This window comes from Grammomys surdaster, unplaced genomic scaffold (genome assembly GCF_004785775.1).
Source record: "Grammomys surdaster isolate TR1022 unplaced genomic scaffold, NIH_TR_1.0 352, whole genome shotgun sequence".
Taxonomy (NCBI): domain Eukaryota; kingdom Metazoa; phylum Chordata; class Mammalia; order Rodentia; family Muridae; genus Grammomys; species Grammomys surdaster.
In genome coordinates this window covers 482,776-497,308 of record NW_021604771.1, presented here as the reverse complement: position 1 = coordinate 497,308, position 14,533 = coordinate 482,776, and the positions used below count along the sequence as shown (strand labels likewise).

Genomic DNA, 14,533 nt, shown 5'->3' with positions numbered 1-14,533 from the left:
AAAATCCCTCCACGCCGGGCGGTGGTGGTGCACGCCTTTAATCCCAACACTTGGGAGGCAGAGGTAGGTGGATTTCTGAATTTGAGGCCAGCCTGGTCTACAGAGTGAGTTCCAGGACAGCCAGGGCTATACAGAGAAACCCTGTCTCAGAAAAAAAAAAAAGTCCCTCCAAACTTAGCAGCACAGACTTCCTGGTTCCTCACATGTTCTGTGGTTCAGAAGCTCCAGACAGCTGGCATGGTGGCATGCTCTAGTGCGTGGTTCAGGGAAGACCAAATATGTTGCCATTGGCATGGAGCTGGATTAGTAGTCAGTGTCCTGAAATCCTCTCCAGGGTCTCCCAGTCAGCCTGGGAGATTGCAGAGCTGAGGAAATCTGTTTCCAGATGGAATGACTGACCCCTACTGGTGTATTGGGGATGATACACAGTCAGAGACAGGGGACCCCACAGATGTCATGGGTAAGCAGCAGCTTGTGAGGTGGGGTCTTGAAGATAGGGGATTTTAATTAATTCCTTCTCTCCTTTAAAGCTCAGGATTTCAAAGTACTGTCTACGATGTCCCTGGTTCCATGGAGGCCATGGGCACCTCTCTCTTTCACTTCTTCTGTTCTCCTGTGTTTTCTATCTCTACCCTCCTCTCCTCACCACCGGCCCTTCCCTTTAAAAACAGTGTCACCTACTCACTGATTGGAGTGTCATCTCCTACATAAACACGACAGAGGAACCCCTCGCCCTCTGGATCCCTGGGCCTGAGCTGGTGAGAGCTTGTCCAGGGGATAATGAAGGCCTTCAAGAGTTGCCTGTGCCTGAGACCTAGAGAGCAGTACACTGGAGCCCAAGGTCCAACAGCAGTGCCACAGTCAGGAGAAAGTCCTTCAGGGGTCCAGCAGTCTAGAAGGGCATTGCTTCATATGCAGCTTCTGATATCAGCCCTCGGTCACACTTCTTCTGTGGTCCTGGTGTTTGTTGGAAACGGAAGTTGGCATCCCATCTTCAGGCCAACAGGGCCTTATAGTAGATGGGCAAAATGCTTTCTTGCTGGGTGACATAAAGCCAAGTGACTCAGGCCAGTGGGGTGGCTTAGCTGGTCAAAGTGCTCACTACCTGAAGTCCTGTATTCTATGTTAGCAACAAACAGTGGAAGGCGAGAACCAACTTCTGCAAGTTGTCCTCTGACCTCTACACGTGCTGTTGTGGTACCCATACACACATTTGTGCACACACATACACAAAATTTACAGACTCTCAAAGATTTACTTTATGTGCATTTGTGTTCTGCTTGCATGTATGCTAGTGCACTGCATGATTGTAGTGCCCTCGGAAGCTACAGGAGAGTGTCAGATCTCCTGGAACAGAGGTCTGAGCCACCATGTGAGTACTGGGATTTAAACCCACATTCTCTGGAAGAGCAGCTGCCATCTCTCCAACCCAGAATAATAAAGTATTTTCTATAAAGCAAAGGGACTTCCTTTCTGAGCCCAAGGAATGGCAGCCACATGTGCTGGCCCACACCTATAATCCCCAGTACTTGGAAAGTGGAGACAGGAAGATCAGAAGTCAAGGCTAGCCTCAGCTACATGAGACACATTTTTAAAGGAACATGCTTCACTTGGCTGTGGTGGTATATGCCTTTAATCCCAGCACTCAGGAGGCAGAGGTAGGTGGATCTCTGAGTTCAAGGCCGGGGTGGTCTACAGAACAAGTTCCAGGACAGCCAGGGCTACTCAGAGACACCCTGACTTGTAAACAAACAACACAAACTTTATGGTAAAAATCCTGTAGTGGTTAGGAACTGATGGGATATACCTCAACAGAATAAAAGATGCTTACAGCAAGGCTGTGCAGGTAACATTATACCAACTGAGACTATTTTCTCTAAACTCTGAAATCAGACAAGGTTGCTTCCTCTCTCTACTTGTACTCAATATACTGCTCAAGTCTTTCCTAGAGCAGTATGTCAAGAAAAGGGACACAAACAGTGAAGAAGTCAAATTGTCTCTACTTGTAGGTAACATGATTCTCCCACTCAAAAGACTCTGTGTAGTAAGAAATTAGGAAAAAGAGTTCACTCACAATAGCTTTAAAAAGGAAAGTACCTGGGGTTTGTGAGATGGCTCAGTGGTTAAGAGTGCTGTCTGCTCTTAGAGGTCTTGAGTTCAATTCCCAGCAACAACATGGGTGATATGATGCCCTCTTCTGGCATGCAGGTGTACATTCAGACAGAGCATGGATGCATTAAAAATTTTAATTAGTTAATTTAGAAAAAAAAAAAAAGGAACAGTACCTCAGACTGAGTAAATCTAACCAAGGCGGTCAAAGACCTCTACAATGAAACGTTTTAAGATTTCGATTAGATGAGGGGCAGACAGACATGCTGTGCTCGGGTACTGGCAGAATTAATACTGTGGAAATGGCTGTAATTACCAGAGGTAATTGACAGACTCAATGCAATTCTTACATATTCCACCCATACTTGTATTTTACATGGCTGGGTAGTAGTGGTGCATGCATTTAGTCCCAGCACTTGGGAGGCAGACAGACAAATCTCGGAGTTCAAGACCAGACACATTGTGAATTCAAGGCCAGCTAGAGTTATACAGCATCTCAAAAAACAAAACAAAACAAAACAAAACAAAACAAAACAAAACAAAACAAAACAAACCCTACCCCAACTAAATCCACTACCACCATTGAAAAAACTGAAATATATCAGGACATGATATATCCGGCTTTGAGAGGGAGAGAAGTGGTGGTTGGGGGGATGAGGAGATTAGAGGGGTTAGACTGATGTCTAGTGGACTTTATCATGAGCATGTCTTAGGTAGGTGGCAGGGTGTCTCTTCTGTGTTGTGTGGGGGTTGTGGGGAATCAAATCCAGAGCTTTGGGCATGCTAAGGCAAATGGTATACCACCCAGCAGTAGCTTTTTTTAAAAGTTATTTTATGTATATTGGTGGTTTTGCCTACATGCATGTTTGCATGCCTAGTGAGGAGTCAGAAGAGGGTGCAGGCTCCCCTGGAATTGGAAATTATAAATGGTCATTGAGCTGGGTGCTGGGAATGGATCCTGGCTTCTTTACTAGAGCAGGCAGTGCTCCTAACTGCCAAGACATGGCTCCAGCTCTGTCACAAAGTGTCTTTTGAGGGAAAGGAGGAGTTTAATACCTGACTTTTGGATTGAGTGATCCAATTCACTCATTCACTAACAGATATTTTGTATTATGTCTCTGCCCCTGTCTTGGGTTAGTGTTTGATATTCACTTATGTCTGATCATGTACAGGCACGTGGCAGGCAGAAGGCAGCCTCTGGAGTGGGTTCTTTCCTTCTACCATGTGCTTATCTGGGATTGAACTCCTTTGCTCCTGTAGAGGACCTGGGTTTGAGTCCATAGCACCCACATAGTGACTCACAAACCTTCTAACTCCAATTCCAGGGAATCCGGTGCTGACTTCTGACCTCCAAGGGCACCAAGCACATATGTGGTGTATATGCCTACATGCCACCAAAACACTTAGATACATTTAAAAAATAGTCAAGGTTATCTTAGGCTGCTTAGCAAATTTGAAGCCAGGCTAGGCTTCTTGAGATCATGTCTCAAGAAATAAAAAGAAAGTTTATATGGCTGTCCCATGGGGCAAATCTAAATTAAGGAACGAATAAGTTCCATATTTCAGGGCCTCAGAAGCACTAGTGCTCAATAGCTTCATGTACCCAGTGTCTGTCATGCCTCATAGAAATTATAGCACTTGTCACTGATGGAAAGATGTTGGATAATTCTTCAAGGGGTATTCCACTCTTTGGGGAAGGGGGTCCTTGGGCTGGGCGCCAGACTATAACCCTCCTCTCTCTCAGCTATTTCCAGCTGTTGCCTCCTCCCAACTCCCAGTATGTGGATCTAGGACTTAGCCCTAGATGGGTCCCAGCCTCCCGTAATTGCTCCTTAACGTACAAGAGTGCATCTTACAAATACAAAGTGTCTTCACTGGCCCAGGCCGCACCTGCAGTGTTACTGCACAATATCCAGACCCTCCTCGAAGAGCCCAGCGTGCCAGCTACCCTGGGCAGTGGGTGCTGGTGACCTCACCAGCACTCTTTTCCATTCTGGAGAATCAGCTTTTTTTGCCTGCATATATGACAATGCCTGGCTTTCTCTGAGTTTCAGCTTCCCCATGTATCCAAATAGGAAGTCTAAACCTTCCCGTTCCTGTGCCTTGGAATGGCTGGCCTCCTCTGGGCTTTACTTTCCCCCACTGGATCACTGGCAAGAATCACACCCACTCCCCACCTTTGTTTTAAGATGCGATTTCATGTAGCCCAGGCTGGCCTCCAAGTTGCTATATTGCAGAAGACACCCTTCTGACTCTTCTGTTTCAAGCTATTACAGCTGGCTTCATGCAGTGCTGGGAATCGAACCAGGAGTGTGCATGCTAGGTTAGCATTCTATCGACTGAACTATAATATCTCCAGTTCTGTCCCCATTTTTATACCTAGCAAGCAGGCTCCAGTTTTTAGAGTCCCCATATGCTCAGCAGGAATTAGTACATTTTCCTTTGTGTGTCAACATCTGGACGTCTCCAGCCTCTGTTTCCCCATATGTTCAGTGGAGCACATATACCTTATCTAATCTGGCAACATCTTCTTTGAGCATTGATTTCCTCATTTATGAGACATGAGGATTGTGACTGGGCCAAACCAGAACAGAGATCTGGCCTCTGGCCCTCAGTCTCTCCATTTGCTCATCCAACAGTAACACCCCTTCTCTAACCCGCTGCCTTGAGTAGTTTTGCCTCAGCGGAAAGGGGAGGCAGAGTGGAAAGACAACAAGGTGTACATTCCAATTCTTTATGGGTGGCTGGCGAGACCTCACAGTATCTAGCTTCAGTTTACTGGTTACTTAAAGCAACGGAATGGCTCCTTCTGTGGATGGTACGCAGCTGGGAACTGTTCTTTTGCAGGTCCTTCTCGTTGGCCACGCGCCACCCCCACCCCTTGCGCGCTCCCTTTAGAGCGGCTGACTCCAGCCTCGGAACCTTCGTGTGTGGAGCGTGCGTTTCTGAACGGTGCTCTTTCCCAGGGACGCCGTCGCCCCTCGCGCCCCTGCGCCCCCCGACCCGCGTCCCCGGCGCCGCCGGCCCGGAGCTGCCCGGAAGCTCGCTCCGACCGCGGCGCTCCTCAGGGCAAGCCCGGGTCCGTCCGGGACCTCGGCCCCGTTCTCCCCCGGACCCGAGAGGCTGCTGCACCGGGTACGGGGGCCGGGATGGAGGGAGGAGCCTGGGTTGGGCAGGGCACGAGGCCGGCAGGTCTCTGGGTGTGGGTCGGAGTGGTGAGGCGACGAAAGCGACGCCCAGAGCCCGAGAGAGGGACATCGGGAGGCCAAAACTCCTTATGGAAGCCAGGGGAGTAGGAAGGCCCTAGGGGATATAACGGGACGGAGTGGTTTAGAGGACCAGGGCTGCTAGAGGTCCCCAGGCGAGGGGCCATGCATCATATAACCCAGGAGGTGAAGAGGGACCAGAGATGCCAGCTGTATCTAGAGAGGCGGGACCAAGGTTAGGGGTAGCTGTGTGGGAACAAGAAACCAGAAGGTGTATGACTGCCGAGTAGGAAGATGCTCCAAGGTGGTGGCGGCGACGGAGAGAGAAACGAAGATGTCAGGATACTTTGTGGGTGGAGACGGTGGTGAATGAAATGTAACAAGATGGGGGCGCATACTGGAGGCAGACAGTTGAGAATCAAGTATATTCGATGGGTTTTCCCGAGTGGAAAGAGAATGGCGAGACCTTTAATTGCAGAGTGTGGGGATGACATAAAAGAGCCCTGAATGGAAAGTGGGGAATTGGGTTAGTGGGACTCTGGTTAAGTATCTAGGGAGGAAACTTGAGGCGACGACAACTGTTGGAGATTGGGGAGGCTCTCAGGGTATTGAGGGACCTGAGGGAAAGGACTAAGCCAGAGCTTGAGTAGAGATCTGAGAAAGAGAAATGGATAGATGGGAGAAAAATCTCGGAGGCCACTAGTGTCTGGAATGTGAGATTAGAGAGGACCTAAAGTGAACAGGAAAGAAATGGACTTGGAGGTTGATTTCGGTGGGTGGGGATGAGCCGAGGGAATCCCGAAAGATGCCTGAGGTTCTGACCTGAGTCGGGTGGAGCGGGGTGTTGCGAAGCCCTGGTGTGGGAGTTCTGGAGATGGGGACTGGAGTCCCTTTTTACTTTGTAGGGAGGTAGGTCAGTAGCACAGTCTGGCAGAGCATGGGAACATCTTCCTTTTTAGATTTTTTTTTCCTGAAAGGAAGAGAGGATCTTAACTTCTCTTCCCTCCGCCGCTCCCAGCTGCCGCTCCAGATGCTGCTGCTGCCGCCGCGGCCACCCCACCCTCGGTCCTCCTCTCCGGAGGTCATGGACCCACCGCCCCCCAAGACTCCCCCTTTTCCCAAGGCGGAAGGCCCCTCCTCCACTTCTTCCTCGGTGGCGGGGCCACGGCCACCGCGGCTGGGCCGTCATCTGCTCATCGACGCCAATGGGGTCCCCTACACGTACACGGTGCAGCTGGAGGAGGAACCTCGGGGCCCGCCGCAGCGTGAGGCGACCCCGGGAGAGCCAGGTCCTCGCAAGGGCTACAGCTGCCCAGAGTGCGCTCGTGTCTTTGCCAGCCCTCTGCGGCTGCAGAGCCACCGTGTGTCGCACTCGGACCTCAAGCCCTTTACTTGTGGTGCTTGTGGCAAAGCTTTCAAGCGCTCCAGCCACCTGTCGCGGCACCGCGCCACCCACCGTGCGCGTGCTGGTCCACCTCACACCTGCCCGCTCTGTCCACGCCGCTTCCAGGACGCCGCGGAGCTGGCGCAGCACGTGCGACTGCACTGAGCTCAGCCCTGACCTCTCTGGGCCACCACGTATGTCCCACACAGCGTCACTCCCACACATGCCCCAGTTCTGCTGAGGTTACTGCCTTACCCTAGGCCTCAGTTTCCCCACCCATCCCCAAAGAGAAACATCATTTCGTCTGTTCTCCCGTCTAGCTGTGTGATGTAGACCAAAGTTGTTGCCTCTCTGGGCCTGGGTGTCAGTTGGAACTGGGCTTCAGTCCGGCTGTGCTGTGTAAACCTTTGCAAAAGCTACGACCTCGCCTGAGTTTGGTTTTCTACTCTTCCCAAGTAGTGAGGTCTTCGTGGAAGACAAGACAAAAACATCGGCACGGTCTGGATCACCTCTGTACTTCCCTCTAAATCCCACGACCCCTCATTCTTTGCCCAATAAACATTCCACAGTTCATTCTCGGGTTCTTACTTGCATGTGGGTTGTGTTGGGAGAAGGGAGATTGAGTTTGGACCACTAGCACATAGGAACCTTGTGCTCGAAGTGCGTTTCCAAACGGAGCTGTTCTTTGATGCTCAGGCCCTCTCTGCCCTCTCTTGGACCTTTGTCTCTCTCTAGATTCCTATTTCCCAAACCCGATACTGCTAGGTACTGGGGAAACTAAGGGTCCCCGGTCCCTCTGCCGCCTACAGCTGTGGGAGCAACCCGAGGCTGTCCAGGGCCGCTTAGACCCAGAGCCTGCTGCACTGGATACCAGGCGGGGTAAGAGGGATGGAGAACTTAGTGGCCGCGGAGGGGTCCCAATAGGCAGCTTTTGGAGAACTAGCCAGGTTAATTTCCAAAGTCAGAGGCCTCACACTTAGAAAGAACTTTGGGTGGGGCGTGTAACGGGAGAACCTAGACATAGCAGATGGACCCATTACTAGACCAGGATGGCTGCTGGGTGATCTGAGGAGGACACATGGGGGCAAAGGGACTGAGGTCTTGATTGTGTATAGTGGGAAAGTGACTGCGTTGAATACAGTGGGTAGTGGAACCCCGAAGACAGTAGAGGGATCCCAGGGGCCTTATAGGGATAACACAGAGGACCTTGAGCAAAGCACAAATCCCAAACGGAGTCCGTGTTCCTCTTTCCTATCCATTAGGCCTCATTTACATCTACGGATGCTGATGCTGCCACCTTCCTGCCCTCAGTTCTGGGTGCTTCTCTCTATTGAGGCCATGGAGGCCCCGCTCTGTTGGACAGGTGGATCAACAGAACCTGGGCTTTCTTCCTCCACGAGATTTCCCCAGACTTCATCCTTTTCAGGGCCCAACAATACCTTCTCATAGACACCTGGGGTGCCCCTACAGCTGTCTGGGGTGCTTCAGGGTTTTCCAGTACATGCCTTACCTCTAGCGTCATCCACTTGGAAGTGAAGTCCTTCACCTGCGGGAAGGCATTCAAGCGGGCCAGCCACCGCTCCATTCATAGGGCAGGTGGTGGACGGCCTCACAGCTGCTTGCTCTGCCCTCGCCCCTTTTGGGGCGAGTTGGCGAAGAACAGCTGTGTGCACTCAGGAGACACATGTTCCAGTGCCCACTCTGCCCGTGCTGCTTTACCGAACAGAAGACATTCCAGAAGCACGTTCGGTGGAGCATCCATGAACTGCTTCTGGGGACCTCAGGGATCGTGGGTCTCCTCCTGAATTTCTCAGACACTGGCCCGAGTTGCAGCCTGGTTTTCACAAACTCAGCCTCGAAGAGTCTCTGAGCTGTCAGTGCATCACAGTGCTTTGGAGGTATATGGGAATGAGCCCTCATAGAACAGTCCTGCACCTTGAACACTTGGGGTATTTATTATTATGGATTCCTGATAGGAATGGAGGGCGATGCTACTCTGTTGGGTAGTCAGAGTCTCTATTTTGACACTGGAGGTAGGGCCCTAGATTGGACACTCAATACACACCACATCCCATTCTCAATCATTACTTACATTTTTGGGAGACATTTTAGTTGATACTATCTGAAACAAAGACCTTGACTGGGCAATGGGAAAGTCTGCCTTTCTCCTCTGAGAGTTAGGCCTACTTCGGTTTCCCCAAACCTGCCATTTAGTTATTTATTTATTTAGACAAGGTCGTAATGTAGCTCAGGGTGACATTGGACTTACGATCTTGCCTCCACTTCTTGAGTACTGAAACTCTGGGCTTTGTGCATGCTAGGTACCCTACAGACTGCATCACATTCCCAGCACCTTTGGAAATAAGGTTCTGAACACTACTCCTCTCCCCACTTAAACTACAATATATATAATACACACACACACACACAAACACACACACACACACATATATATATATATATATATATATATATATATATATATATGTAGCACCTCAGACCATAAGCCCAGCAAACATCTGTGAAACAGTTTTAACAGTAATTACCTTTAGTGTGTATAGGGCAACCTGCTACATCTTTTAAATCTAGAGTTTACTTTGTTATATACAATTCTCTGTGGTTTGAAACAGGGATCTAGGGCAGGTGGCTCCCCCTGGGCTTGCTGACCCAGGCTGCAGTTTATTTTGTGAAAGTGAAGTGCAAGAGTGAGCTGCTTAGTCTCTTGGTTGGCACATTCAGTCTTTCTCTGCAAGGTTAGTTTAAGCCATGCCTCCCGCAGGGCTTCAGAACCCCAAAGAGGATACTGCCTGTGAACCGGAGAGGCAGGTAGAACCTTGTTGTAGGTCTAATAAACATGTCTTCTCCGTTGCCTTCCTCTGATTGTTTTGTACCATATGTAGTTACCCTCTTTACACGACTTCTTTTGGGGCAGAAGGGAGAGGGGGAGTGTCTTAAAGACTGACTTCAAATAATACCAACAGCGCTTGGATCTTAAGCTTCAAGAGTGGTCTGGCTCTGGGCTGAGCCTTTGATATGTCACACCACTGCATCCTCTCAAAGACGGTTGAGAGTAACTTCCCACTTAACAGGTAAGTAAACTGAGGCCATGGAGGAATGAGGGGCAGGGATTGTAGTGTAGCTGTTCCACAGGCAGTTCCAGTGGGGGCTATTCCTGACCCACACTGTGGAGAAGTAACCAGCACACAATCCATTCTCCCATCCTGGTCCTCTTATTCCTTTAATCCTATTCATGGATGGGGTGGGTGGGTGGAGGTTATGCTTGGCTGAGGCGCCTAGGACTAAAGATGGGCATGTACTAGCCAGCTCCTTAGGGATCATTAAAGGGGGACTCAGGTTCACTTCAATTTTTCTACTGCCTCATACCTTCTGACTTTTCTCGGCCCACTGGTCACATTGCCACTCACCCGGAGGACCCCCGGAACCTCATCAGCTGTGCAGGATGAGAATTTCATGAGGATCCCTGCCTGAGCTTTGGGAAGGGCGGGGGGGGGGGGTTATGTAGGGTAGGGGGTGGGGGGTATTGCAAGGGGCTATCGCGCAAGTGCGGTCCCGACCTCCGCGCAAACGGCAGGCCTCACCTGGGCTCCAGGAAGAGGCGCCCCAGGCCCGGCAGGCCTGATCTGGCTAGTGCCCGCGCCTCTGCGCGCTCCGCCATCCAGTTCCGAGACTCCCCCTCCTCTGCCGCTGCGCCCGCTTACTGGTGGGTGGGCGCTTCTCTCCGCGACACTTTGCAGACGCTCCCCTGCGCTGGGCATGGGCGCCGCCACTGCCGTCGGTCCCGGGGCTGGAGTCCGTGCGCGGGTGGGTGAGAGCGGGGCCTCGGCCCCTTGTACCCTGAGCATCCAAGGGCGGGGAACGGTGCCCACGGTCGACACCCCCATGCCGGTTGCCCATTCTGGGACCCTTTGCCACGGTCGCCCCCTCCCACTTGTGGGACAAAGGGCGGGGGCGCATCCCCACGCGTGACCTCCCCCGCACTGCGCACGCGCCCAGCTCCCACATCAGGGAGGGGCTTTTCTCGCCCACGCGAGTACGGGAGGAATGGGCGGCTTGGGACAGGGGAACGCTTGCTGGATGGACCCCACCTCAAGAGTGGAAGTTAGGGGTGGCTGTTTCTACATTTATGGCTTTGGGTCCGGAGATGGTCCATGATGAAGGGCTTTCTTATTCAGGCCAAAGTGTCCCTGTGGTGTTGACCCCACTAGGAACCAAAGGATTTAAGGGCAGAGCTCCTTCACAATCAAGAGTCCTCTCGCTGAGCCCCCTCGCGCTGGGTACATATTTTAGAAGCCTCAGTGTCTCTGTCCAGAAGTATGGGTCCTTTTTTCCCTCAGACTGGTGATCCCTCCTCACTCCGGAGGAACAGGTACTCCACCTCTCCCGGGACTGACTACATTTGGTGACCTGTTTCTGTCGAGTGCCCCCGAGGGCTCAGCTGCTGGGTCTACAGGAAGCCTCGATATGAATGACAGAAACAACCGTAGGCGGACAAGTGAGGCACTTGGGGACCCTTTCTTTCCCCATCCTTGGTCCTTTGGACATTCTGGTTCCCTCTGTCCATGACACAGCTATGGTTGGGGGTGGTCTATAAGGTTCAGGCTACTTCTGGGATGACTTATGCTGGCCTCTCTGCAGTGAAGGACGAAGAGACCTTTGAGATCTCCATTCCCTTTGAGGAGGCACCCCACCTAGACTCACAAATCTTCTACAGTCTGAGCCCCTCTCGGAGAAATTTTGAGGGTGAGCTGAGAAAGGGCATGGAGGGACTGGAGTCAGATGGGGTACTGCCTCATCCTGGGGCATGACCTCCGTCCCTGCTGTTTCTAGAGCCTCCAGAGGCCACCTCCCCAACCCTGGCCTTGATGAACAGTGTTAAGGCCCAGCTGCACATGGCACTTGAGAGGAACTCGTGGCTGCAGAAACGCATTGAGGACCTGGAGGAGGAGAGGGACTTTTTGCGGTGTCAGCTGGACAAATTCATTTCTTCTGCCCGGATGGATGCAGGTGGGGGCACACAGTCCCCCAGGACCTGTAGAATTCAAGACCCACTGTTGGTTGGGCCTGATGGGGACTTGGCATTTTATCCTTCCCCTAAGGGCCATGCCTATTTTAGGGCTCTTCCCAGACATTTTTTTCTTGATTTAAAGACTTCTCTCATTTACTACCTTGTGATAGACTGCGCCATAACTCATCAGCCTCAAACACTTGACACAACTGTCTCCCTGAGTCTGTATTTCCAGCTCATTTCCTCATCTTAGGGGAAATGTCCCTTTGTCAGTAGGCCCATTGCAGTATACTGGATTCCTCAGAGGGGCCATGCCAGCACCCCAGGATTTCTGAAGGATGCAGTCATCTATCCATTAGGGGTGCCCTGAAATAACAATCAGAGTCCTGTCTTCCCTCCACCCTGCTCTACATTATTGTGGTTCATGTTTCTTACTCTTCAAAGGTTGTGGGCTCTCGGTACCTCTTGTCTCCCAAACTTTGCCTCAGGGTCCAGGGCAGATTCCACTTCCTTGCCTTGCTCTAACCTATGACAACAGAACGGTGGTGGTGTCACCTCTTCAGATAGGCAGGATGCTATCTCCTTATTAATCTGTGTTGACTGCCATCCCCAGCATATTCCCCACTCTAGGCTGCCCTTCCCCAGATCTTTAGCGCGTTTTGTTTTTTGAATACTTAAACCTTTATTCAGGCCATAACCCTATCCTTTGTATCCAGCTGAGCTGCTGGCAGGCTTTCTCATTGGTAACAATGACAAAAGCTCTAGAAAAAGACCTATGGTATTTTGAGGGTTTAGCTTACTGGGGACCCAGCATTGGGATGGGGACATGTATGGCCCCTCTTCCTACACTGAGAGCTCTATCCTGGGTGGTGAGTCCAATCTTTCCCTGGGATGGCTGGGCAGAGTCTTGATTTCAGTTCTCCTTAGGAGTCCATCCCTTAGAAGATGCTGAGTCTGCGTTAGCTCCCTATCTAGGGGAAGGTAGTTAGCCTTTCCCAGTACCCAAACTGAACCCTGACTTCTGTAGGAGTCTGATATCCAATCCTTCTACCCAGAGGCATTGTCTGCCTCTTGGATTTTGACTCTGGAACTCCACAGGATACATTCCCCCCCAGAAGCTCTGCATAGTCACAGATCCTCATGAATTCCCTAGACCTGTTTCAGTCAAGTTCCGAGCCTAGAAAAGTGCTCCTAATATCCCCTGAATGCCAGCGGGCTCTATGACATTCCGTGGAGCTAATGTCTACTTGGGGGCTTGACACTGTCCTCATCCCGAGGACCTGGCCTCCATGTCTATTTTTTCCCCTTTAGGGCAGTGATAGGACATTGTGTCACAATTCATTTTTTTCTCTCTTCAGAAGACCACTGCCGGATGAAGCCTGGACCTCGGAGGGTTGATGGGGACAGCCGGGGTGGGGTTGGGGGAGAAGCCTCAGACCCTGAGTCGGCAGCCTCTTCCTTCAGTGGGGTATCGGAAGAGGGAAGTGCCAATGAAAGGAAGAGGCAGAAGCAGAAGGGAAGTACTGGCCGGAGGCGATTTGGGAAGCCCAAGGCTCGAGAGAGGCAGCGGGGTGAGTGGGTACATGTGAGGGTGTATTGAGGGGGTTATTCACCCAGAATCGCAGTGAGCGCTCTACAGTGATGCCCTAACTTCCCATATACAAAACAATCAGACCTAACTTCATCTCACAGTCCTTTGTGGTCCTGAGTTAATTTTAAATTTCGGTTTACACCAACCAGCAGATTCAGTCCTGTATCATCAGAAAGGAGGTCTCTGGGCACATCTTATAGGAGTGTCTGGGGCCTGCCTTCAATTCCCCCAGTCCATCTCCATTTCTTGCTGAGGTCTCAACTGTTTTCCATTTTGTTTTCCTTTCTCTTCCCGGATGGGGCTCATGTGTCTCCATTTCCATGTTTTTTCTTTCTTGCTTGCTTTCAAATCTGTGTCTTTCACCCTTTTTCCTTATGCCTGCCCTCCTGTTTCTACCTGGGCTCCCCCATGTCACCCGCCCCACGTGAGTGTCTTTCCCAGTCGCCCTCTTTCTGCCCTCTTGGTCCTGCAGTGAAGGATGCTGACGGGGTTCTCTGCCGCTACAAGAAGATCCTGGGCACCTTCCAGAAGCTGAAGAGCATGTCCAGAGCCTTCGAGCACCACCGTGTGGACAGGAACACCGTGGCGCTGACCACGCCCATCGCAGAGCTACTCATTGTGGCTCCTGAAAAGCTGGCAGAGGTGGGAGAGTTCGACCCATCCAAGGAGCGCCTGCTAGAGTATTCCCGCCGCTGCTTCCTGGCACTGGACGACGAGACTCTCAAGAAGGTGCAGGCTCTCAAAAAGAGCAAGCTGCTCCTGCCCATCACCTACCGCTTCAAGCGGTGATGCCACCACCCCGCACGCCTCCCCGCCCAGCAGACTGCTGGCCAAGCTGGGCTTCCTGGGGCGCCGCCAGGGCTAGAAGCTGCCCTTCCTGAGCACTGGGCCCTGTCTCTCGGTAGCGAACGCTCCGCACCCCACCTCCATTTCACTTCGCAAGGGCTGCCAGCTAGGCCCCCCAGCCAGGAGTAGCCTATCTGCATCCCACGCGAAGACAGAGCATTATTCTGAGAGTTTAAATTAAAGAGACATGAAAATTTTCAATAAACTGGGCCCCAGGTTTTACTAGAAAGGGGATGTGCTGGCAAGGGGTGGCCGTCGCCACGGAGACCGGGACGGGAGGGCTCAGGCAGAAGCCTCTAGGGAGGTTGGGGCGTACAGGGTGTAATTAGCCCCAGGAGGCAGAGGTGGGAAGCGGAGCAGCAGCCTCCTTC

General features: G+C 51.6%; 2 protein-coding genes across 3 annotated transcripts; both read left to right on the top strand.

Moving 5' to 3' along the window:
- The first annotated feature begins 5,067 nt into the window (after positions 1–5,067).
- On the top strand, positions 5,068–7,272 carry LOC114631166 (zinc finger protein 580). The gene is made up of 2 exons (XM_028779457.1): positions 5,068–5,244; positions 6,334–7,272. Exon 2 carries the CDS (start codon positions 6,346–6,348, stop codon positions 6,862–6,864), a length of 519 nt encoding a protein of 172 aa, XP_028635290.1. The 5' UTR covers positions 5,068–5,244; positions 6,334–6,345; the 3' UTR covers positions 6,865–7,272.
- Positions 7,273–9,699: 2,427 nt separating this feature from the next.
- Positions 9,700–14,367, top strand: Ccdc106 (coiled-coil domain containing 106). 2 transcript variants are annotated; one of them, XM_028779448.1, is made up of 6 exons: positions 9,700–9,788; positions 11,055–11,212; positions 11,356–11,460; positions 11,548–11,724; positions 13,084–13,296; positions 13,789–14,367. In XM_028779448.1, the coding sequence occupies exons 1-6, from the start codon at positions 9,733–9,735 to the stop codon at positions 14,103–14,105; spliced, it is 1,026 nt and encodes a 341-aa protein (XP_028635281.1). In that variant the 5' UTR covers positions 9,700–9,732; the 3' UTR covers positions 14,106–14,367. The 2 variants fall into 2 exon arrangements, with proteins under 2 accessions (XP_028635281.1, XP_028635282.1); XM_028779449.1 differs by lacking the exon at positions 9,700–9,788 and adding an exon at positions 10,272–10,420.
- The last annotated feature ends 166 nt before the right edge of the window (positions 14,368–14,533 follow it).